This window comes from Pristiophorus japonicus, chromosome 14, assembly GCF_044704955.1.
Source record: "Pristiophorus japonicus isolate sPriJap1 chromosome 14, sPriJap1.hap1, whole genome shotgun sequence".
Taxonomy (NCBI): Eukaryota; Metazoa; Chordata; class Chondrichthyes; family Pristiophoridae; genus Pristiophorus; species Pristiophorus japonicus.
Window position 1 is genome coordinate 85,331,291 of NC_091990.1, and position 25,427 is coordinate 85,356,717.

At 44.5% G+C, this 25,427-nt stretch overlaps 1 protein-coding gene across 3 annotated transcripts in view; it reads left to right on the forward strand.

Moving 5' to 3' along the window:
• LOC139279963 (ETS homologous factor-like) overlaps positions 1 to 25,427 on the forward strand; it is a 225,238-nt gene that overhangs the window by 192,701 nt on the left and 7,110 nt on the right. For 2 of the 3 annotated variants that reach the window (XM_070899326.1, XM_070899328.1), the window contains exons 5-7: positions 15,156 to 15,218; positions 15,323 to 15,391; positions 16,037 to 16,093. In XM_070899326.1, coding sequence (XP_070755427.1) covers positions 15,156 to 15,218; positions 15,323 to 15,391; positions 16,037 to 16,093 — 189 coding nt within the window. The remainder of the gene's footprint in view (positions 1 to 15,155; positions 15,219 to 15,322; positions 15,392 to 16,036; positions 16,094 to 25,427) is intronic. The other variant, XM_070899327.1, reaches the window with a different exon arrangement.

Here is a 25,427-nt window from a genome sequence, read left to right on the forward strand (position 1 = left end):
ATCCCAATCCAAACACTGAACTCATCCCAATCCACACACTGAACTCATCCCGATCCACAAACTGCATTCAGCCCAATCTAAACACTGAACTCATCCCAATCCAAACATTGAACTCATCCCAATCCACAAACTGAACTCATCCCAATCCAAACACTGAACTCATCACAATCCAAACACTGAACTCTTCCCAATTGAAACACTGAACTCATCCCAATTGAAACACTGAACACATCCCAATCCATCACTGAACTCATCCCAATCCGAACACTGAATTCATCCCATTCCACAAACTGAACTCATCGCAATCCAAACACTGAACTAATCCCAATTCTCAAATTGAAGTCATCCCAATCCAAACACTGAACTCATCCCAACACAAACCCTAAAGTCATCCCAATCCAAACACTGAACTCATCCCAATCCACAAACTGAACTCATCCCAATCCACGAATTGAACTCATCCCATTCCAGGCACTGAATTCATCCCACTCCAAACACAGAACTTTACCCAATCCACAATTAACTCATCCCAATCCCGACACAGTGCTCATCCCAATCCAAACACTGAATTCATCCCAATCCAGTACTGAACTCATCCCAATCCACAAACTGAATATATCCCAATCCAACCACTGAACTCATCCCAATCCAACCACTGAACTCATCCCAATCCAAACACGGAACTCATCCCAAACCACCAACTGAACTCATCCCAATCCAGAAACTGAACTCATCCCAATCCAAACAGTGAACTCTTCCCAATTGAAACATTGAACTCATCCCAATTGAAGCACTGAACTCATCCCGATCCAAACACTGAACTCTTCCCAATTGAAAGACTGAACTCATCCCAATTGAAACACTGAACAAATCCCAATCCATCACTGAACTCATCCCAACCCATCACTTAACTCATCCCAATCCGAACACTGAACTCATCCCATTCCACAAACTGAACTCATCGCAATCCAAACACTAAACTCCTCCCAACACAAATCCTAAACTCATCCCAATCCAAACACTGAACTCATCTCAATCCACAAACTGAACTCATCCCAATCCACGAATTGAACTCATCCCATTCCAGACACTGAACCCATCCCAATCCAAACACAGAACTTTACCCAATCCACAATTAACTCATCCCAATCCACAAACTGAACTCATCCCAATCCACAAACTGAACTGATCCCAATCCAAACACTGAACTCATCCCAATCCTAACACTGAACTCATCCCAATTCACAAAATGAACTCGTCCCAATCCAAACACTGAACTCATCCCAAGTGAAACACTGAACTCATCCCAATCCAAACAAAGAACTTTACCCAATCCACAATTAACTCATCCCAATCCACAAACTGAACTCATCACAATCCAAACACTGAACTCATCCCAATCCAAACACTGAACTCATCCCAAGTCCAACACTGAACTTATCCCAATCCACAAACTGAACTGATCCCAATCCAAACACTGAACTCATCCCAATCCTAACACAGAACTCATCCCAATCCACAAACTGAACTCGTCCCAATCCAAACACTGAACTCATTCCAAGGGAAACACTGAACTCATCCCAATCTAAACACTGAACTCATCCCAATTGAAGCACTGAACACATCCCAATCCATCACTGAACTCATCCTAATCCAAACACTGAAATCTTCCTAATCCAGATACAGAACTCATTCCAATCCAGCAGTAAACTCAAAGCAATCCACAAACTGAACTCATCGCAATCCAAACACTGAACTAATCCCAATCCAAACACAGAACTCATCCCAATCCACAAACTGAACTCATCCCAATCCAAACACAGAACTCATCCCAATCCAAACACTGATCTCATCCCAACCCAAACCCTAAACTCATCCCAATCCAAACACTGAACTAATCCCAATCCAAACACTGAACTCATCCCAATCCACAAACTGAACTCATCCCAATCCACACACTGAACTCATCCCAATCCTAACACTGAACTCATCTCAATCTACAAACTGAACTCATCCCATGTGAAACACTGAACTCATCCCAATTGAAGCACTGAACTCATCCCAATTGAAACACTGAACTCATCCCAATCCAAACACTAAACTCATCCCAATCCACAAACTGAACTCATCACAATCCAAACACTGAACTCATCCCAATTGAAACACTGAACACATCCCAATCCATCACTGAACTCATCCTAATCCAAACACTGAAATCTTCCTAATCCAGATACTGAACTCATTCCAATCCAGCAGTAAACTCATCTCAATCCACAAACTGAACTCATCGCAATCCAAACATTGAACTAATCCCAATCCAAACACTGAACTCATCCCAGTCCACAAACTGAACTCATCCCAATCCAAACACAGAACTCATCCCAATCCAAACACTGAACTAATCCCAATCCAAACCCTAAACTCATCCCAATCCACAAACTGAACTCATTCCAATCCAGCATTAAACTCATCCCAATCCAAACACTGAACTCATCACAATCCAAACACTGAACTCAAACAATCCACAAACTGAACTCATCCCAATCCACAAACTGAACTCATCCCAATCCAAACACTGAACTGATCCCAATCCAAACACTGAACTCATCCCAATTGAAACACTGAACTCATCCTAATCCAAACACTGAACTCATCCCAATTCTCAAATTGAGGTCATCCCAATCCAAACACAGAACTCATCCCAATCCAAACATTGAACTCATCCCAAGCCCAACACTGAATTTAACCCAATCCACAAACTGAACTGATCCTAATCCAAACACTGAACTCATCCCAATCCTAACACTGAACTCATCCCAATCCACAAACTGAACTCGTCCCAATCCAAACACTGAACTCATCCCAAGTGAAACACTGAACTCATCCCAATCCAAACACTGAACTCATCCCAATCCAAACACTGAACTCATCCCAATTGAAACACTGAACACATCCCAATCCATCACTGAACTCATCCTAATCCAAACGCTGAAATCTTCCTAATCCAGATACTGAACTCATTCCAATCCAGCATTAAACTCATCTCAATCCACAAACTGAACTCATCGCAATCCAAACACTGAACTAATCCCAATTGAAACAGTGAACTCATCCCAATCCAAACACTGAACTCATCCCAATTCAAACACTGAACTCATCCCAATCCACAATCTGAACTCATCCCAATCCACCAACTGAACTCATCCCAATATAAACACTGAACTCATTACAGTCCAAACACTGAACTCATCCCAATCCACAAAGTGAACTCATCCCAATCCAACCACTGAGCACATCCCAATCCAAACACTTGACTCATCCCAATCCCGACACAGAGCTCATCCCAATCCAAACACAGAACTCATCCCAATCCAGTACTGGACTCATCCCAATCGAAAAACTGAACTCATCCCAGTTCAAACACTGAATTCATCCCAATTGAAACACTGAACACGTCCCAATCCATCACTGAACTCATCCCAATGCTAACGCTGAACTCATCCCAATCCAAACGCTGAACTCATCCCAATCCACAAACTGAACTCATCCCAATCCAAACACTGAAATCTTCCCAATCCAAACACTGAAATCTTCCCAACCCAAACCCTAAACTCATCCCAATCCAAACACTGAACTCATCCCAATCCACAAACTGAACTCATCCCAATCCAAACACTGAACTCATCCCAATCCAAACACTGAACACATCACATTCCAAACACTGAATTCAACCCAATCCACAAACTGAACTCATCCCAATCCAAACAGTGAACTCATCCCAATCCAAACACAGAACTCATCCCAAACCACAAACTGAATTCATCCCAATCCAGACACTGAACTCATCCCAATTGAAACACTGAACTCATCCCAATTGAAACACTGAACTCATCCCAATCCAAATACTGAACTCATCCCAATTGAAAAACTGAACCCATCCCAATTGAAACACTGAACTCATCCCAATTAAAACACTGAACTCATCCCAATCCAAACACTGAATTCATCCCAATCCAAACACTGAACTCTTCCCAATTGAAAAATTGTACCCATCCCAATTGAAACACTGAACACATCCCAATCCATCACTGAACTCATCCCAATCCAAACGCTGAACTCATCCCAATCCAAACGCTGAAATCTTCCCAATCCAGATACGGAACTCATTCCAATCCAAACACTGAACTCATCCCAATCCACAAACCGAACTCATCCCTATCCACAAACTGAACTCATCCCAATCCCACCACTGAACTCATCACAATCCCAACACTGAACTCAACCCAATCTAAACACTGAGCTCATTCCAATGCAAACACTAAACTCATCCCAATTTAAACACTGAACTCATCCCAACCAAACACTGAACTCATCCCAACCAAACACCGAACTCATCCCAATCCACAAACTGAACTCAAGCCAATCCAAACACTGAACTCATCCTAATCCAAACACTGAACTCTTCCCAATCCAAACACTGAACTCATCCCAATCCAAACACTGAACTCACCCCAATCCATAAACTGAACTCATCCCCATCCAAACATTGAACTCATCCCAATCCCAACACTGAACTCTTCCCAATCCACAAACTATACTCATCCCAATCCAAACACTGAACTCATCCCAATCCCAACACTGAACTCATCCCAATCCATAAACTGAACTCATCCCCATCCAAACATTGAACTCATCCCAATCCCAACACTGAACTCTTCCCAATCCACAAACTGAACTCTTCCCAATCCAAACACTGAACGCATCCCAATTCAAACACTGAACTCATCCCAATTCAAACACTGAACTCATCCCAATCCACAATCTGAACTCATCCCAATCCACCAACTGAACTCATCCCAATATAAACACTGAACACATCCCAATCCAAACACTTGACTCATCCCAATCCCGACACAGAGCTCATCCCAATCCAACCACTGAACACATCCCAATCCAAACACTTGACTCATCCCAATCCCGACACAGAGCTCATCCCAATCCCAACACTGAACTTTTCCCGATCCACAAACTGCACTCATCCCAATCACAACACTGAACACATCGCAATCCAACCTAGAACTCTTCCCAATCCAAACAATGAACTCATTCCAATCCACAAACTGAACTCATCCCAATCCCAACACTGAACTCATCCCAATCCACAAACTGAACCCATCCCAATCCAAACACTGAACTCATCCCAATCCCAACACTGAACTCATCCCAATCCACAAACTGAACTCATCCCTATCCACAAACTGAACTCCTTCCAATCCAACTCTGAACTCATCCCAATCCAGAAACGGAACTCATCCCAATCCAAACACTGAACACATCCCAATCCAAACACTGAACACATCCCAATCCAAACACTGAACTCATCCTAATCTAAACACTGAATTCGTCCCAATCCAGACACTGAAGTCATCCCAGTCCAGCACTGAACTCATCCCAATCCACAAACTGAACTCATCCCAATCCAAACACTGAACTCATCCCCATCCAAACATTGAACTCATCGCAATCCCAACACTGAACTCTTCCCAATCCATAAACTGAACTCATTCCCATCCAAACATTGAACTCATCCCAATCCCAACACTGAACTCATCCCAATCCACAAACTGAACTCATCCCAATCCACAAACTGAACTCCTCGCAATCCAACTCTGAATCATCCCAATCCAGAAACTGAACTCATCCCAATCCCAACACTGAATTCGTCCCAATCCAAACACTGAACTCATCCCAATCCAGCACTGAACCCTTCCCAATCCACAAACTGAAATCATCCCAATCCAAACACTGAACTCATCCCAATCCAAACACTGAACTCACCCCAATCCATAAACTGAACTCATCCCCATCCAAACATTGAACTCATCCCAATCCCAACACTGAACTCTTCCCAATCCACAAACTGAACTCAACCCAATCCACAAACTGAACTCATCCCAATCCACACACTGAACTCATCCCGATCCACACACTGAAATCAGCCAAATCGAAACACTGAACTCATCCCAATCCAAACATTGAACTCATCCCAATCCACAAACTGAACTCATCCCAGTCCAAACACTGAACTCATCCCAATCCAGCACTGAAATCTTCCCAATCCAGATACGGAACTCATTCCAATCCAGCACTAAACTCATCGCAATCCACAAACTGAACTCATCGCAATCCAAACACTGAACTCATTCCAATCCAAACATTGAACTCATCCCAAGCCCAACACTGAACTTATCCCAATCCACAAACTGAACTCGTCCCAATCCAAACACTGAACTCATCCCAAGTGAAACACTGAACTCTTCCCAATCAAAACACTGAACTCATCCCAATTGAAGCACTGAACTCATCCCAATTGAAACACTGAACTCATCCCAATCCAAACCCTAAACTCATCTCAATTGAAACACTGAACTCATCCCAATCCAAACACTAAACTCATCCCAATCCAAACACTGAACTCAACCCAATCCACAAACTGAACTCATCACAATCCACAAACTGAACTCATCCCTAATCCAAACACTGAACTCATCCCAATCCACACACTGAACTCATCCCAATCCTAACACTGAACTCATCCCAATCCACAAACTGAACTCATCCCAATCCACAAACTGAACTCATCCCAATTGAAGAACTGAACTCATCCCAATTGAAATACTGAACTCATCCCAATCCAAACACTAAACTCATCCCAATCCAAACACTGAACTCATCACATTCCAAACACTGAACTCATCCCAATCCACACACTGAACTCATCCCGATCCACAAACTGAATTCAGCCCAATCTAAACACTGAACTCAACCCAATCCACAAACTGAACTCATCCCAATCCAAACACTGAACTCATCCCAATCCACACACTGAACTCATCCCGATCCACAAACTGCATTCAGCCCAATCTAAACAATGAACTCATCCCAATCCACAATCTGAGCTCATCCCAATCCAGCACTGAAATCTTCCCAATCCAGATACGGAACTCATTCCAATCCAGCACTAAACTCATCGCAATCCACAAACTGAACTCATCGCAATCCAAACACTGAACTCATTCCAATCCAAACATTGAACTCATCCCAAGCCCAACACTGAACTTATCCCAATCCACAAACTGAACTCGTCCCAATCCAAACACTGAACTCATCCCAAGTGAAACACTGAACTCTTCCCAATCAAAACACTGAACTCATCCCAATTGAAGCACTGAACTCATCCCAATTGAAACACTGAACTCATCCCAATCCAAACCCTAAACTCATCCCAATTGAAACACTGAACTCATCCCAATCCAAACACTAAACTCATCCCAATCCAAACACTGAACTCAACCCAATCCACAAACTGAACTCATCCCAATCCAAACACTGAACTCATCCCAATCCACAAACTGAACTCATCCCTAATCCAAACACTGAACTCATCCCAATCCATACACTGAACTCATCCCAATCCTAACACTGAACTCATCCCAATCCACAAACTGAACTCATCCCAATCCACAAACTGAACTCATCCCAATTGAAGCACTGAACTCATCCCAATTGAAATACTGAATTCATCCCAATCCAAACACTAAACTCATCCCAATCCAAACACTGAACTCATCACATTCCAAACACTGAACTCATCACATTCCAAACACTGAACTCATCACATTCCAAACACTGAACTCATCACATTCCAAACACTGAACTCATCCCGATCCACAAACTGAATTCAGCTCAATCTAAACACTGAACTCAACCCAATCCACAAACTGAACTCATCCCAATCCAAACACTGAACTCATCCCAATCCACACACTGAACTCATCCCGATCCACAAACTGCATTCAGCCCAATCTAAACACTGAACTCATCCCAATCCAAACATTGAACTCATCCCAATCCACAAACTGAACTCATCCCAATCCAAACACTGAACTCATCACAATCCAAACACTGAACTCTTCCCAATTGAAGCACTGAACTCATCCCAATTGAAACACTGAACACATCCCAATCCATCACTGAACTCATCCCAATCCGAACACTGAACTCATCCCATTCCACAAACTGAACTCATCGCAATCCAAACACTGAACTAATCCCAATTCTCAAATTGAAGTCATCCCAATCCAAACACTGAACTCATCCCAACACAAACCCTAAAGTCATCCCAATCCAAACACTGAACTCATCCCAATCCACAAACTGAACTCATCCCAATCCACGAATTGAACTCATCCCATTCCAGACACTGAATTCATCCCAATCCAAACACAGAACTTTACCCAATCCACAATTAACTCATCCCAATCCCGAGACAGTGCTCATCCCAATCCAAACACTGAACTCATCCCAATCCAGTACTGAACTCATCCCAATCCACAAACTGAACATATCCCAATCCAACCACTGAACTCATCCCAATCCAGCCACTGAACTCATCCCAATCCAAACACGGAACTCATCCCAAACCACCAACTGAACTCATCCCAATCCAGAAACTGAACTCATCCCAATCCAAACAGTGAACTCTTCCCAATTGAAACATTGAACTCATCCCAATTGAAGCACTGAACTCATCCCAATCCAAACACTGAACTCTTCCCAATTGAAAGACTGAACTCATCCCAATTGAAACACTGAACAAATCCCAATCCATCACTGAACTCATCCCAATCCATCACTGAACACATCCCAATCCGAACACTGAACTCATCCCATTCCACAAACTGAACTCATCGCAATCCAAACACTGAACTCCTCGCAACACAAACCCTAAACTCATCCCAATCCAAACACTGAACTCATCCCAATCCACAAACTGAACTCATCCCAATCCACGAATTGAACTCATCCCATTCCAGACACTAAACCCATCCCAATCCAAACACTGAACTCATCCCAATCCAAACATTGAACTCATCCCAAGCCCAACACTGAACTTATCCCAATCCACAAACTGAACTGATCCCAATCCAAATACTGAACTCATCCCAATCCTAACACTGAACTCATCCCAATTCACAAACTGAACTCGTCCCAATCCAAACACTGAACTCATCCCAAGTGAAACACTGAACTCATCCCAATCCACAAACTGAACTCATCGCAATCCAAATACTGAACTCATCCCAATCGAAACATTGAACTCATCCCAAGCCCAACACTGAACTTATCCCAATCCACAAACTGAACTGATCCCAATCCAAACACTGAACTCATCCCAATCCTAACACAGAACTCATCCCAATCCACAAACTGAACTCGTCCCAATCCAAACACTGAACTCATTGCAAGTGAAACACTGAACTCATCCCAATCTAAACACTGAACTCATCCCAATTGAAACACTGAACACATCCCAATCCATCACTGAACTCATCCGAATCCAAACACTGAAATCTTTCTAATCCAGATACTGAACTCATTCCAATCCAGCAGTAAACTCAAAGCAATCCATAAACTGAACTCATCGCAATCAAAACACTGAACTAATCCCAATCCAAACACTGAACTCATCCCAGTCCACAAACTGAACTCATCCCAATCCAAACACTGAACTCATCCCAACCCAAACCCTAAACTCATCCCAATCCACACACTGAACTCATTCCAATCCAGCATTAAACTCATCCCAATCCAAACACTGAACTCATCACAATCCAAACACTGAACTCAATCCAATCCACAAACTGAACTCATCCCAATCCAAACACTGAACTCATCCCAATCCAAACATTGAACTCATCCCAAGCCCAGCACTGAATTTAACCCAATCCACAAACTGAACTGATCCCAATCCAAACACTGAACTCATCCCAATCCTAACACTGAACTCATCCCAATCCACAAACTGAACTCGTCCCAATCCAAACACTGAACTCATCCCAATTGAAACACTGAACTCATCCCAATCCAAACACTGAACTCATCCCAATTGAAACACTGAACTCAACCCAATTGAAACACTGAACACATCCCAATCCATCACTGAACTCATCCTCATCCAAACGCTGAAATCTTCCTAATCCAGATACTGAACTCATTCCAATCCAGCATTAAACTCATCTCAATCCACAAACTGAACTCATCGCAATCCAAACACTGAACTAATCCCAATCCAAACACTGAACTCATCCCTGTCCACAAACTGAACTCATCCAAATCCAAACACAGAACTCATCCCAATTGAAACAGTGAACTCATCCCAATCCAAACACTGAACTCATCCCAATTCAAACATTGAACTCATCCCAATTGAAACACTGAACACATCCCAATCCATCACTGAACTGATCCCAAGCCAAACGCTGAAATCATCCCAATACAAACACTGAACTCATCCCAATCCACAATCTGAACTCATCCCAATCCACCAACTGAACTCATCCCAATAGAAACACTGAACTCATCCCAATCCACAAAGTGAACTCATCCCAATCCACCAACTGAACTCATCTCAATCCAAACACTGAACGCATCCCAATCCACAAACTGAACTCATCCCAATCCAAACACTGAACTCATCTCAATCCAAGCCCTGAACTCATCCCAATCCAAGCCCTGAACTCATCCCAATCTGAGCCCTGAACTCATCCCAATCCAAGCCATGAACTCATCCCAATCCAAACACTGAACACATCCCAATCCAAACACTGAACTCATCCCAATTCAAACACTGAACTCATCCCAATTGAAACACTGAACTCATCCCAATCCAAACACTGAACTCATCCCGATCCAAGCCCTGAACTCATCCCAATCCAGACACTGAACTCATCCCAATCCAAACACTGAACTCACCCAATCCAAACACTAAACTCATCCCAATCCAAACACTAAACTCATCCCAATCCAAACAGAACCTCCGAATTTCACAGCTTTAATCCTCCTATCCACAGCAACAATCGCCCCAAATCCACACAATAATGTCACCATCCAAATAGAACTACCTCACCATAATATTTTCAAATACAACCTCACCAATTTACATACATCAGCTCGCGCAGTCCAACAGAAGAGCCTGAGCAATTTAATCAGAACAGCCTCACAAATGAATCCACATCCTTCACTGTTTTGCAATAACAAACATCAAAGGTTACTAACGCACTGTTCACTGTTTCATTTGAGTTGTGGGCATCTCTCCTCATTTGTCTCAAATCTTTTATGATTCACCCAGTCCAGAAATGGACAACTGTTACACATCAACGTTGGAGGACTCCCGAGCAGGCATGTGACCAGTCCCACCCACTAACCATCAGCCAGAGCTCCTCGACGGTTGTCACACACTAACCATCACCAGTCTGTCTGAGCTCTCCGATGGTTGTCACACAGTAACCATCACCGGCCTGCCTGAGCTCTCCGATGGTTGTATCACACTAACCATCACCGTCTGCCTGAGCTCTCTGACTGTTGTCACAAACTAACCATTGTCTGTTCTAGTAAGAGAGGATATAAGTAACCAAAATCAATCAGTGGAGATTTTATGCTTAGAATTGAGGGATAGGAGAGGACTTAAAACTGTAATGGGAGTTGCCTACATGCCTCTTGATAGAAGCAATGAAATGTCAGAATGTATTAACTCCAAGATTAGAGAGGCTTGATTAAAAGCAGAGTTGTTTTAATGGGAGACTTTTTCATATAGATTAGGACGAACAGAGTAGCTCAAGTCAGAAAGGTTGTCAATGTCTTGAGTACATTCACATGATTGCTTTCTGGAGCAATGTAACAGGCCATACTTAATTTATAAGCCAGACTTACTCAATAGTCTAACAGTAAGGGGAAAAAGTTCTACTTGCCATAAACAGCCATGGTCGATGAAAGAGGTGAGAGATAACATAAAACTAAAAAGTGCAAAGAATAGTGTAGCTCCAGGGGACTGCGAGAGATATAAAGAACAGCAAAGGAAGACAAGATAGTAAGAGCTGCAAAAAGGAACACGAACAGAAACTTGAGAGCAATATCAAGATTAACACAAAAAGGTTTTACAATTTTATTAGAAGCAAAAGGGTATTCAAGGATAATGTGGGCCGTTTAAAAACCGATGTGGGTAATATTGCAAATGAAAATAAGGAAATGGCAGACTTGTTGAATAATGACTTTGTGTCAGTCTTCACAGTAGAGGAAGAGGATAATATACCTGACATTCCAGGGCAACTAGTAATGAATCAAGGAATGGAACTCACTAAGCTTAGCGTGAGCAAGGAAACAGTATTAGAAAAAAATAATGGCGCTAACGACGGACAAACCCCCAGGAATAGATGGTCTCCACCCCAGGGTTTTAAGGGAAGGAGATGAGCACATTGCAGATGCTTTAGCCATAATCTTCCCAAGCTCTCTTAATTCAGGAACTGCTCTTTAGATTGGAAAACTGCAAATGTAACTCCATTATTTAAGAAAGGTGAGACAGAAAAATTAGGAAATTATAGACTTGTTCGTCTAATGTTTGTTCTGGAAAAGTTACTGCAATCTATAATTAAGGTCAGAGTGACTCTGCACTTAGAGAAATTTGAGCTGATTAGAGAGAGCCAACATAGATTTGTAATAGGTTAGCTTTAACAAACCTAATATAATTTTTTTCAGGAAGTAACTTAAGTAGTTGACAGAGGAATGCCTCTGGATAGTTTATATTAGCATCCAGAAGGCAAATTAGAAGATTGGCTCGGCAGTAGAAGACAGAGCATAGGGTGCTAGAGGCCACACCATCTTCGGGCCTTTTCTCTATCGTGTTACAAGGTCTTACCGTCTTGGAGCCTTTATTTCCTTTACAATCCAATTTCCAAACACCTTCTTTCAATGCACATTACACAAAGCAAGATCACACAATACGCCTGTTAGCACAGTCTCTCTCCCACTGAGCTCAGTCTTTCTCTCACTCACTAATCCCCCTTCAACCCTCACTGAACCTCTCATCAACTTCTCTCAATACGCACTTCTTTCTCACTGACGGAAACCTAATCTCACCTCCCTCCTCCCTCTTCTTCCTGCCCCTCCCTCCTTCTCTTCTTCCTCCCCCCTCCCCTCCTCTTCTTCCTCCCCCCCAACTAGTGAAAAGCTAGGAACACTGGAGGTCCAAAGAGATTTAGGGGAACACTAAAATATAGTCGAGTACAAAACAAAATCAACAAAACTAATGGAATGTTAGCCTTTATAACTGGAGAGCTGGAATAATAAGGGAAGTTTTGCTCCAGCCATACAAACCCTAGTTAGACCACATCTGGAATGATATGTACAGTTCTGGGCACCACACCATAGAAAGGATATCCTGGCCTTGGAAGGAGTGAAACCCAGATTCACCAGAATGTTATCAAGGGGTGATTTGATTGAGGTTTTTAGAATATTGAAAGGAATTGATAGAGTAGATAAAAATAAACTTTTTCCATTTGTAAGGCAGTCCAGGACAAGGGGACATAACCTAAAGCTTAGGGGCCAGGCCATTCAGGAGAGAAGTTAGGAAACACTTCTTCATGCAAAGGGTGGTAGAAATGTGGAACCCTCTCCCACAAAAAGCAATAGATGCTCACTCACTTAATTATTTTAAATCTGAGATTGACAGATTTCTGCTAGCCACGGGTATAAAAGGATATGGATCCAAGGCAGGTGGATGGAGTTAGGATACAGATTAGCCATGATCTCCCTGAATGGCAGGACAGGCTGGAGGGACTGAATGGCCTACCCCTTGTCCTATGTTCCTATCAGCCTGTCAGAGCTCACTGCCTGTTGCCATGCACTGACCACCATTAGATCTTTAGACCTCTATTTCTGGCACTATTATCAGCCATGTACTGCTCTTACCTCTCCAACTGGGTCACCAATAACATCTATGATGAATGGCTTGCAGCACCTACTAGTCAACCCTTTTTGCTTGCTACGCACAGGAACCCAGCAATCTCTTGGGTGACAATACATTAGCAGCAAGCACATACCAAAAATATAAATCTTTGTATCACTGCTAATCCTGCTGCACCGACCTACTGCCGAAACAAAACTCAGTAAGTTGTTCGATGCACAAGTGACAAGAGAATGTGCATCATTTACTGCTCATAGGTTATGTAGTCAGCTCACTAGATGAATACTTACATTATCGGATTCATTCATGCTGCATGTCAGAAAACCATAAGGTAGATGTAGATGAGGAAGAAAATTCAGGCCATTCTAACCACTACCCAGAATACAACAGTCCCGCCCATCACCGCATCCAGCTGTCTCTTAAATGATTCCAGGTTTTTGTCTCCCCTACTCCTCCCAGAAATGAATCCTATGTGTTGATCACCCATCAGTGACCTTACGACCCAGCGGAGAGCCATACCTAAAGGGAAAGTGCGTTGGGCTACAACGCTGTCACACCAATTCTCCGATCTCAGTTCTTTCCAAACACAGCTCAGCACTGGGACAGTGGGATTGGAGAATTTACCCTTTTGTGTGAGGAATATCTGAAAATCAGTCTTAAATTTGCCTTTTCTTAGTTTGAACTTGGTTCAGTTTGAAATGATGCTCTTGATTCACCTTTACTGTACAGTTAACTCTCTTAGGTCCCTTCTCATTCACTTCCTTTCAAAGCTAAAAAGCCCAACTTTCTCTATTCTTGCCTGATAACTCAGCCCTCTGATACAAGGGATCAGCCTGGGCTTGAAATGTTTCATGTGTCTCGATGTCCAAACTGGGCAAAGTATTCAAATTGCAGTCGAACCAGAGCACTGTATAGTTTCGTACTTTTTTTTTGCCTGTTTAGTTCAGTATTCTATTTGTCTTCCTCTATATGTGTTAAAAACAATAACGACTTGGTTCTTAAAATGGGGCCCAGTGCAACATAATACAATGCAATGCTACTTAATACAACAATGTTGTGCTACAGATTGCAATGCAACATGTTCCAAATTAAAACAACACAGTTTCAGGTTCAAGTCTGACTTATTTGCAAATGTCCTACCATGGCTATTTGACTAAATAGCGTCATGGTTAAACCTTGTTTGTTCAGTTAAATTATGGATTACATTAAAGATGATCAGATACTCGCAAAGCATTTCCACACTTCGCCCAATGATAAAAGACTGTAAGCAAATATGGAGTAAAAGGGCTAGGACACTGGATCACAATATATATGCTTTGTTCCTACATCAATCACTTTTTTGGGCCTTTTTCAGATTTGTCAACTGTCAACAATGCATGGAAGGAAGATGAATATGTGTTTGAAAGTAACTATGAAAGTATGGCCTTATTTATTGTTTGGAGAGCATATCTTATTTCTGGTTCTCCATCCTGCAAGGCTTGGCACTCAGACTGAAATCCTGTCTTCTCCTCTTTGTTTCAGATGGTGCTGACGGTAGCGAGGTGGGGAGGGCAGCGATTGCGGCAAAGACTGACCCTTGGGACGCTCCAGGTAATACCACTTCAGGACACTGATTGGTTTGATTGTGAAATCTCTTCTTCATCTGCAGTTAGGAAAGCAGTGAGAGCTGGCTGGTTATAACTTAAGGTCCACATTGGAATAATTGACCTCAGTGTCCAGCTGGAAGCCGGCAGGAATGATGTTGAGGCCGAGGGCAGGAGTGTGAGCTGGAGCGAGAGACAGCCGCTGCCTGGGGCCAAAGGGAAGGGGCCCTGGCGTGAAGTAAATGCTGGGTGGTGGGGGTTGTACCGAGATCCCAAACAGATGCCGGTGAGGGTGGGAGAGGGGGTACGAGGAAACGCAAGGCTTTCTTCCTGATCCTCCGATGAATATAAAAGTCGGACTTACCTTGGCCCCTCCACTGCTTCCCACCAGGGCTCTCTGGCAGGTCAGGCCTCGCCTCGCCCTAAGTCATTGTGAAAATCAGGCTGACATCATCATTTCCATAGGCCCGGACTTGCCCGCAGCAGGAGCCTTGGTCAACCCCAAAGTCTGAAGATTAAATATCGCCGGGCTGGAACGGCCTCAGGCTGGTTCTTCATTATTCACAATCGTTAGGCTGCAGCTCGGGATTATCGATTTGAAAAATAATTCAAACAATGACAGTGCTGCCTATTGTCCTCTCTGTCCTTTTAGATTCTCAAGATAAGAAAAAGCACGTCCAGTCCCAGAATTCAAATGGAAAAAAGAGCAGTAAGTAAATGCCTAAAATGGAACCATTCTTTAAGAACATAAGAATTAGGAGTAGGCCATTCGGCCCCTCGAGCCTGCTCTGCCATTCAGTAAGATCATGGCTGATCTTCTACCTCAACTCCATTTTCCTGCACTATCCCCATATCCCTTGATTCCCTTAATACCCAAAACTATCAATCTCTGCCTTGAATATACTCAAAGGCTGAGCATCCACAGGCCTCTGGGGTAGAGAATTCCAAAGATTCACCACCCTCTGATTGAAGAAGTTTCTCCTCATCTCAATCCTAAATAGGCACCCTCTTATACTGAGACTGTGACCCCTGGTTCTAGATTCCTCAGCCAGAGGAAACATCCTCCCTGCACCTAGCCTGTCAAGCCCTGAAAGAATTTTGTATGTTTCAATGAGATTACATCTCATTCTTCTAAATGCTAGAGAATATAGGCCTAGTCTACTCAATCGCTCCTCATAGGGAAATCCCCCCATCCCAGGAATCAGTCTGGTGAACCTTAATTGCACTCCCTCAAAGGCAAATATATCCTTCCTTGGGTAAGGAGACCAAAACAGTACACAATACAATTAAGTAGAAGAATCTCTATTTCAAAATGCCCGATTATTGAATGGGTTCATCAGACACTGACTGATACATCCCACAGAGAAAATGTGAGAAATCTGAGGGTAATTGCTCCTGGGACCATTCTCAGTGTAGCTCCTCACAGCAGTTTCAGCACAACTAGTGGCACCGGTCACTTCCTGGCCATCTGGGCTGGGGTAGCAGTGTATTGGTGTGGTTGATGAGGCTGTGATCTTGTGAAGAATGTCTGGCTGAGGCCATGAACTGTTCATCAGCATCACCCCAGGTTGGCCAGCCTCACAGCTTCCATAATCTCAGCTCATCCAACCTCTGCTCCCCATCTCACCAAGTCCCACTCACCCATCAGCCCTGGTCTCACTGACCTACATTGGCTCCGAGTCTGGCAACTCCTCAATTTTAAAATTCTTGCCCTTAATTTGAAATCCTTCTATAGCTTTGCCCCTCCCTGACTCTGTAACCTCCACCAGCCCTACAACCCTACAAGATCTCTGCACTCCTCCAATTCTGCCCTCTAAAGCGTCCCCAATTTTCATCGCTCCACCAATAGTGACCGTGCCTTCAGCTGCCTAGGCTCTGGAACTCTGGAATTTCCTCCCTAAACCTCTCCACCTCTCTACTCCTGTAAAGATGCTAATTAAAACCTATCACTTTGACCAAGCTTTTGATCACCTGTCCTAACATCTCCTTGTATGTCTCGGTGTCAACACTCCTGTGAAGTGCCTTAGGACGTTTCACTATATTGAAGGCACTATACAAATGCACGTTGTTATTCCGGAACCACTCTTCTCTCTAACCTGCGCTGGGTAGTCAATTGTTCGTTTATGTAAACCAGAATTTGTGATCATGCAGATTGGGCCACCTGCTGCAAAGGCAACCACATCGGGAACGGTAGCACAGTGGTTAAGTTACAGGACTAGTAATCCATAGGCCGGAACTAATAATCTGGAGACATGGGTTTAAATCGCACCATGCCAGCTGTGGAATTGAAATTCAATTAATTAAATAAATCTGGAATTTTTAAAAAGCCAGTATCAGTAATGGTGACCATGAAACTACCGGATTGTCGGAAAAACCCATCTGTTCACTAATGTCCTTGAGGGAAGGAAATCTGCCGTCCTTACCCAGTCTGGCCTATATGTGACTCCAGACCCACAGCAATGTGGTTGACTCTTAACTGCCCTCTGAAATGGCCTGGCAAGCCATTCAGTTGCAAAAAATAGCTAACAGAAAAAATAGGAAGAATAAAACCGGATGGACCACCCGGCATCAAGCTCGGCACTGGCTTCGGACACAACAACGTCACACCCATCCCAGTCGACCCTGCAAACTCCTGCTGCTAACATCTGGGGACTTGTGCCAAAATTGGGAGAGCTGTCCCACAGACTAGTCAAGCATAGTCATACCTTTCAGCCATTCTCCCAGACTCCTCCATCACCATCCCTGGGTATGTCCTGTCCCACTGGCAGGACACACCAACCCAAGGTGGCGGCACAGTGGTACACAGTCAGGGGGGCGGCGGGGGGGGGGGGGGTCCGGGTTGACTGGCCCTAGGAGTCCTCGACATTGACTCCAGACCCCATGAAGTCTCATGACTTCAGCTCAAGCCTGGGCAAGGAAACCTCCTGCTGATTACCACCTACTGCCCTCCCTCAGCTGATGAATCAGTACTTCTCCATGTTGAACACCAATTGAAAGAAGCACTGAGGGTAGAAAGGGCATAGAATGTACTCTGGATGGGGGACTTCAATGTCCATCACCAAGAGTGGCTCGGGAACACTACTGGTCGAGTCCTGAAGAACTGCAGCAGGTGGTGACAGAACTAACATGAGGGAAAAACCTATTTGACCTCATCCTCACCAATCTACCTGTCGCAGATGCATCTGTCCATGACAGCATTGGTAGTAGTGACAATTGTGGTTCCTCAGGGCAGTGTCCTTGGCCCAACCATCTTCAGCTGCTTCATCAATGACGTTCCCTCCATCATAAGGTCAGAAGTGGGGATGTTCGCTGATGATTGCACAGTGTTCAGTTCAATTCGCAACTCCTCAGATAATGAAGCAGCCCATGCCCACATGCAGCAAGATCTGGATGACATTCAGGCTTGGGCTGATAAATGGCAAGTAACATTAGCGCCACACAAGTACCGGTCAATGACCATCTCCAACAAGCAAGAGTCTAACCACCTCCCCTTGATATTCAACGGCATTATCATCGCCGAATCCCCCAATGTCAATATACTGGGGGTCACCATTGACCAGAAACTTAACTGGACCAGCCACATAAATATTGTGGCAACAAGAGCAGGTCAGAGGCTGGGTATTCTGTGGTGAGTGTCTCACCTCCTGACTCCCCAAAGCTTTTCCACCATCTACAAGGCACAAGTCAGGAGTGTGATGGAATACTGCCCACTTGCCTGGATGAGTGCAGCTCCAACAAAACACTAGAAGCTCAACATCATCCAGGACAAAGAAGCCCACTTGATTGACACCCCATCCACCACATTAAACATTCACTCCCTTCACCACAGTTGCTGCAGTGTGAACCATCTACAAGATGTGCTGCAGCAACTCGCCATGGCTTCTTCGGCAGCACCTCCCAAACCTGCGACCTCTGCCATCTAGAAGGACAAGGGCAGCAGGAGCAGGGGAGAACCAGCACCTCTAATTCTCCTCCAAGTCACACACCATCCTGACTTGGAAGTATATTACCATTTCCTCATCGTCGCTGGGTCAAAATCCTGGAACTCCATTCCTAACAGCACTGTGGGAGCACCTTCATCTCACGGACTGCAGCGGTTCAGGAAGGCAGCTCACCATCACCTTCCAAAGGGCAATTAGTGATGGGCAATAAATGCCGGCCTTGCCAGCGACATCCACATCCCAGAACGAATAAAAAAAATTAGGGAGTAGATAACCCAATGGGACACCAATAAATAGCAGTTTAACGGAGGCTGAAATGTGATAAAGCTGTGTTACGAAGAGGCATGTGCACAGTTTCTAAACATTCTTTAGAAATTGCGAGACATGTTCTGGAACACTGGCAGTGTGCCTTTCTAAACATTAAGCAGTTTCCAGAAACTCTAGACCCAAAAATTCCAATGGTTTCTCTGGTAACTCAGAAGATCTATCTGGGGACGGGCTGCGAATGTGGGGGAGAGAGAATCCAGAGGCTTTATGCCCCATTTAAGTTCTAATCTAAATTCCTCTGGGAGTAAGGAGCAGTGGAATATGTGCCTTACCGAGGCTAAGTTGCAGCCATGCAAGTGATGAGTTTCTGCCAGGATGATGTCATCTGTCCTAAATTACATAGAATTATGTAGAATTTATAGCACAGAAACAAATCATTTGTTCCAATGGGTCTATGCTGGTGTTTATGCTCCACATAAGCCAACTTCCACCTTATTCCATCTAACCCTGTCTAGATATCCTTAAATCCTGTTTCACTGTCCAAACCTCCAATCTAATTTATGCTGTCATAAAACAGGGATATCTTTGACCAGCAACTGAAGAAGGCTGATGCTGGAATCGTAATGGTCAATTGCTGTGTTTATTTGTGCAGTTACATTGCGCGGCCAAAATTGTCCCCCTCTAAGAGACGGTAATGGGGCGGTAAATCTTTCCGACCGGGGGCTGGCCTGGGTGCCGCCGCCACACCGTACCCCCGATTGCTTTTCCCGGCGGGAAGCTGCCAGTGGCTGGGCGGCGTGCCTACCCTTAAAGGGAAGGGCGCACTGCCGGGGGCCGCCATTTTATTTTAATTGTCGGCTGACTCTGAAGTCGGCCCGTCAATGGCAGCCACGGGTCTGGGCGGGCCAGCAGCCCCCTGTTGGGTGCCGGGCCGCTGGCCCTCACTGGTGGCCCAATGGGCGCCACTAAAGTGGACGCAGAGCTCGCAGCGGCCCTCCCCTTTAATTGAAGGAGAGGGGCCTTGCTAGCCGTCAGCTCGGCGCTGATGACACCGCCTGCTTTCCGCGCCACTCCCGACGCACTTCCGCCATCGGACACCCCAAATACCGCCGCAACGAATTGATAAAATGAAAGAGGCCAATTTCCCCCCGTGGATTCGGGCGAAGAATATTTATTTAATTCAAATTATCTACCCCATTTGGGATGGGGGACAATTTCTAACCCAGAGACTCTTAACTTTACTTTGGATTGTTATTGACAAAAAATAGTGCCGAAATATTTTTGAGGTTTCCAGCTTCATTTCAAAGTTTCTCCCAGGATTGTTTTCTGTTTAGAACATTTCTATAAAATATAACATTTGGGAGTCCCTCAGCATTCTGCAATCCTGTTTTTGTCATTTCACCTCTGCTGATTTTCCCCAGCCAGTTCCTCAAAACACAGCTTACTCTATTAAATCTGTTTCCACTGGCAGGAGGATCGGTAGCCAGAGGACGCAGATGTAAAATAATTGGCAACAAAGCTAGGTGGGAGATCAGATGAGTGGTTCTGGTCTGGAATGCACTGCCTGGAAGGGTGGTGGAAGCAGATTCAATAGTAACTTTCAATAGGGAATTGGATACTTATTTAAAAAAAGAAAAGTTTCCAAGGCTGTGGGGAAAGAGTAGGGCAGCGGGAATCATTGGCGAGCTCTTTCAGAGTCGGCACAGGCACAATGGGCTGAATAGCCTCCTTCTGTGTTCGGATTCTAAAAGCAGAAATCGTATGAAGACCCTAAGGCCACAAATACCTTGTTTCAATGCCAGTGGCAATCTTGAACATTATCCAAGTTTGTCAAACTGCAACAATTTCAAAAGTTTGTGCATGTGAAAAATGTTAAACTGCTCAGAATAACTACTGTGCACCCACTTTGTGACATTCTGCTTTTTCTTTGATCTACTCGAACACTGCTTCAAATTGGCACCCAAAGATCTGAGGTCCGAGACATGGACTGCTGCACAACATGTCTAGGAGCCTCTTGGGACAGAGATGGTTCGTCTTCAGGGCCAGAGTCCTGGGATGGACCTGAGACGGACCGGGCTTGGAATCTCGGCAGCCTTGGTCTTTTAACTTCTTTCCACATATGAAGGCATGCGAGGGGAATTAACTCTCTGGTGCTGCTGTCCGGGGGTGGGCAGAATCCTCAGAGCCATCTCTTGCTCTACTCACATAGAATTAGGATTTTGGTTGCTACTGATCAAGCAAAATAACTTCTATTTTGCCTATGAAATGGTGCCCCAGAGATTTTGTAATCCTATATTTTATATATAATGCACTCTACATTCTCTCCATTACACCATCCAAGGCCTGAATGCCACGTGTCAGAGAATACACTTTTGGAGGTGATGGGCCTCTGGGCCTTTGTGTTTTGTGGACCATGAGTTGAGGCTCCTGGAGCTGCCACTCACACCAGGGTGCTCGGCACTGTTGATAAGCCCTCTCTGGTATTGCTGCAAAGGATGGTGCTGGATCTTGGTCACCATCCCTGCCGTCTGCCACTCATTTTCCGACATACGTTGCGGCGTCTTGATGTGAGTTTGCTGCTCTGTGAGCATCCTTCTTCTCATGGCTGGAGTTGCCTTTTCCTTCGTGAACAACATTGCCCACTTCCACTATCACGCTCTCTGGCTTCCTCCTGTGCTGTGCATCACCCAATGCCCACTCCTCATCTAAACTCTGTCACCCTCAGTGAGTCAGTCTGGACTGGTGTGTGAGTAAGAGGGTGATTGAGGGTATGGGTAAAGCTCTGCTGCCAGACCTGCTGTCGGTCTTTCTATCTGCTTTTACTTTCTTGCTGCCAGCTCCCGCAGAGCCAAAAAGACAGAGACCAGCACTGCGATTCCTTACTGTCCGCTACTGTAAGGGTCTCTTCATACTTTGAATTTCGGGCAGCTGTGGTTTTCTTTCTCTATCTCAACAACGCTCCCCACACAAGCCCTCCCATGAATGCTTCCGCTATTATCTCTGCAGAGTGGTATGCCGATATCTCCTTAGCATCCTCCTGTGGCTTGTTTAATAGACAGACCTGTCCCTCCTCCTGTCGCTCATTGCTCACCTCAATCATGGAGCAATTGGTCCTGCATAGAAATGGAAACCTGTTACTTTCAGGAACAGACAACTATTAAGGAATTATTATCGTCTCCTTTATGGTCCCATTGAGAAAATGAGGCTTTAATGGTCATTCTTGCACTTCAGGATTCGACGGTCAAATAATTGACATCTTCCATGTGAAGGAGTATTAGAAAGACTTACATTTATACCTTAACATTTATGCCTTCAGCTTACTTTTGCTGACCTTGTAAGCTCAAGTAAACTTCTCCCTGCATTGGAGGAGGGCCCTGGAGAGTTGCCACTCAATGCCTGTCACCTCCTTTCACATGGTCCTGCCTGCTGTGTTGGCAGGCCCCTTGTCACCCACTCCCCTTATGGCACACCCCCTCTCCCCTGCCCACATGCCTCATTTCAGTAAGAAGACTATTTATAACACTCGCTCAGAAGTTCTCATCTCTCCTTTAATTTGTTCTTATTGGAGTCCTTTCTTCCGCTCGCCTCCTCCTGGTTCTACTTTAAGAACAGCCCAGCTTTAAACCTTGCAGCTGCATTCTCGTATTTACTTCCTGTATCCCCATGAACTTCCTGGGCCTCCTAGGGCCAGTATACCAATTGCAGGTGGTATTTGTGCTATGGTCCCATCCAGCAATAATAATCCAGCTGACCCTATGGTTTCTGGTAGGATCACTGACTGGACTAGTAGGATTGCCAGCTCTGGTATTCTAGGAGCTTCTGTCACATGATTTCCTGCCTCCAACTACCACACTTCTGTCACTGATGATCCAATATGTCAATCAGTCAACAATGGTGACTATAATACCCACAATGCCATGCACTCTAGAAACTGCTCTATCCATTTTATGGTTTGAATCAATCCTGGTCGTGTTGGGACCCTGCTGTTTGTTGTGAGTTTAACCAGAGCAAAACTCGAGAAGAAAATGTCCCTATGATTTTCTATCCCCCCTCAGTATTTGCAGGAGCATCTGGGTGATTAATCTTTAATTCCGGGAGACTGCAGGACAATCAGGGAGGGTTAGCAATCCTAGGCAGAAGTCCCATCCTACTGCAAAAGGCCGGACTTGGAACTTCAATTCCTTCATGTCTGCCTCACACAGGCATAGTGCTTGACCAGTGCAGCTGACATGTATAACATACATCTTCAATTAGAGTGTCCTACTTCAGGCCCCAGTGAGGACTGGAGCGTTACATAAACTGCTTAATATTAATCTTGTTTTTAAAAAGTCTCTGATCATTTTGAAACAACACCTGCGCTTCACATACTTAATTATTTTTAAAGAGCGGTGATATGTCTGTGGGCATATATTGATTTTATTGCACCTGCTAATTGAATTGGCATCAACACCCATCATGTTGGCTGCTCCTGCACACTTTCAACCTTGCCATCCTCGTCTGCCGTCCGGACACGTCATGGTGCACCATCTTGCCATCCGGAGGAGGCGGGGGTCCCCAATGGAGTGCACTCTATGCGGGAGTCCTCCCACTATTTATCAGGACATGGCCTGGAGGGTGGTGCACGGAGCAGTCCCGTGCAATAAATTTTAAAGTCGGTTCACGGGCTCCCAGACCGCCTGCAATTTCTGCGGTCTGGAAGAGTCAGTGTTCCACGTTTTTATTGAATGTACGAGGTTGCAGCCCCTGTTCCATTATTTAAAGGGGCTGCTCCTCAATTTCTGGTTTCACTTCAGTCCCACACTCCTGATCTTTGGGCACCCTGTGCGGAGGGCAGCGGGTAGGTCCGAAGGCCTCCTTGTAGGACTGCTCCTGGGCACGGCCAAGGATGCCATCAGCCTGTCCAGGCAGCGGGTGGTCGAGGGGGTCGTTCAGCCCGACTGCCTGCCTCTCTTCCGCGCCTACATCCGGGCCAAGGTATCCCTAGAGATGGAGCACGCGGTGTCCACCGGTACGCTCATGGCCTTCCGCGAGAGGTGGGCGCCGGAGGGACTGGAGTGCATCGTTACCCCCAGCGACCAAATTTTAATTTGATTTTATATGTTTTAAAGTTTAATTTGTTTTAATTGTCAGTTTTAGTGTCCCCCTCCTCTTTTATAGGGGGCATTTGTAAAATATATGGTTTTAATGCCCCCCCCCAAAAAAAAACACAAAAAAAAACACAAAAAAAAACACCCATCATGTTTGTCTAGTTAAGTGGGACAGGTTGTGTAATGTATTTCATCAGTTTTCAATGAGCCAGATTGCTGAATTAGGGCCTGAGGATTAAAGTGAAACCAGTTAAACACAGTCATACCCCGGCCAAAAATGTCAAATATGAATTTTGCAGACATGGGAGGAGGAGAAGGATATTAAGTACTGTGATTCAGTTTCAAATGGTACGATTGGGACACTTCCATGTCACCAAGTAAGTTACATAGGAAAGGCTTTAGATACTGGACAGAACAGATACCATTTTAATAAAGCAAGAATCACCAACTCTTTAATACACACTATGTGATGAGAGCCATATGTCAAGTTGGATTTTTGAGAAAAGAAAGACTTGCATTTACATAATGCCTTTCACGACCTCAGGATGTCCCAAAATACTTCACAGCCAATTAGGTACTTTTGAAGTGTAGTCTTTCTGTAATGTAGGCTATGCGGCAGCCAATTTGAGCACAGCAAGCTTTCATGAACAGCATTGTGATAATGACCAGATAATCTGTGTTTTAGTGATGTTGGTTGAGGATAAATACTGGCCAGGACACCGGAGATAACTCCCCTGCTGTACTTCGG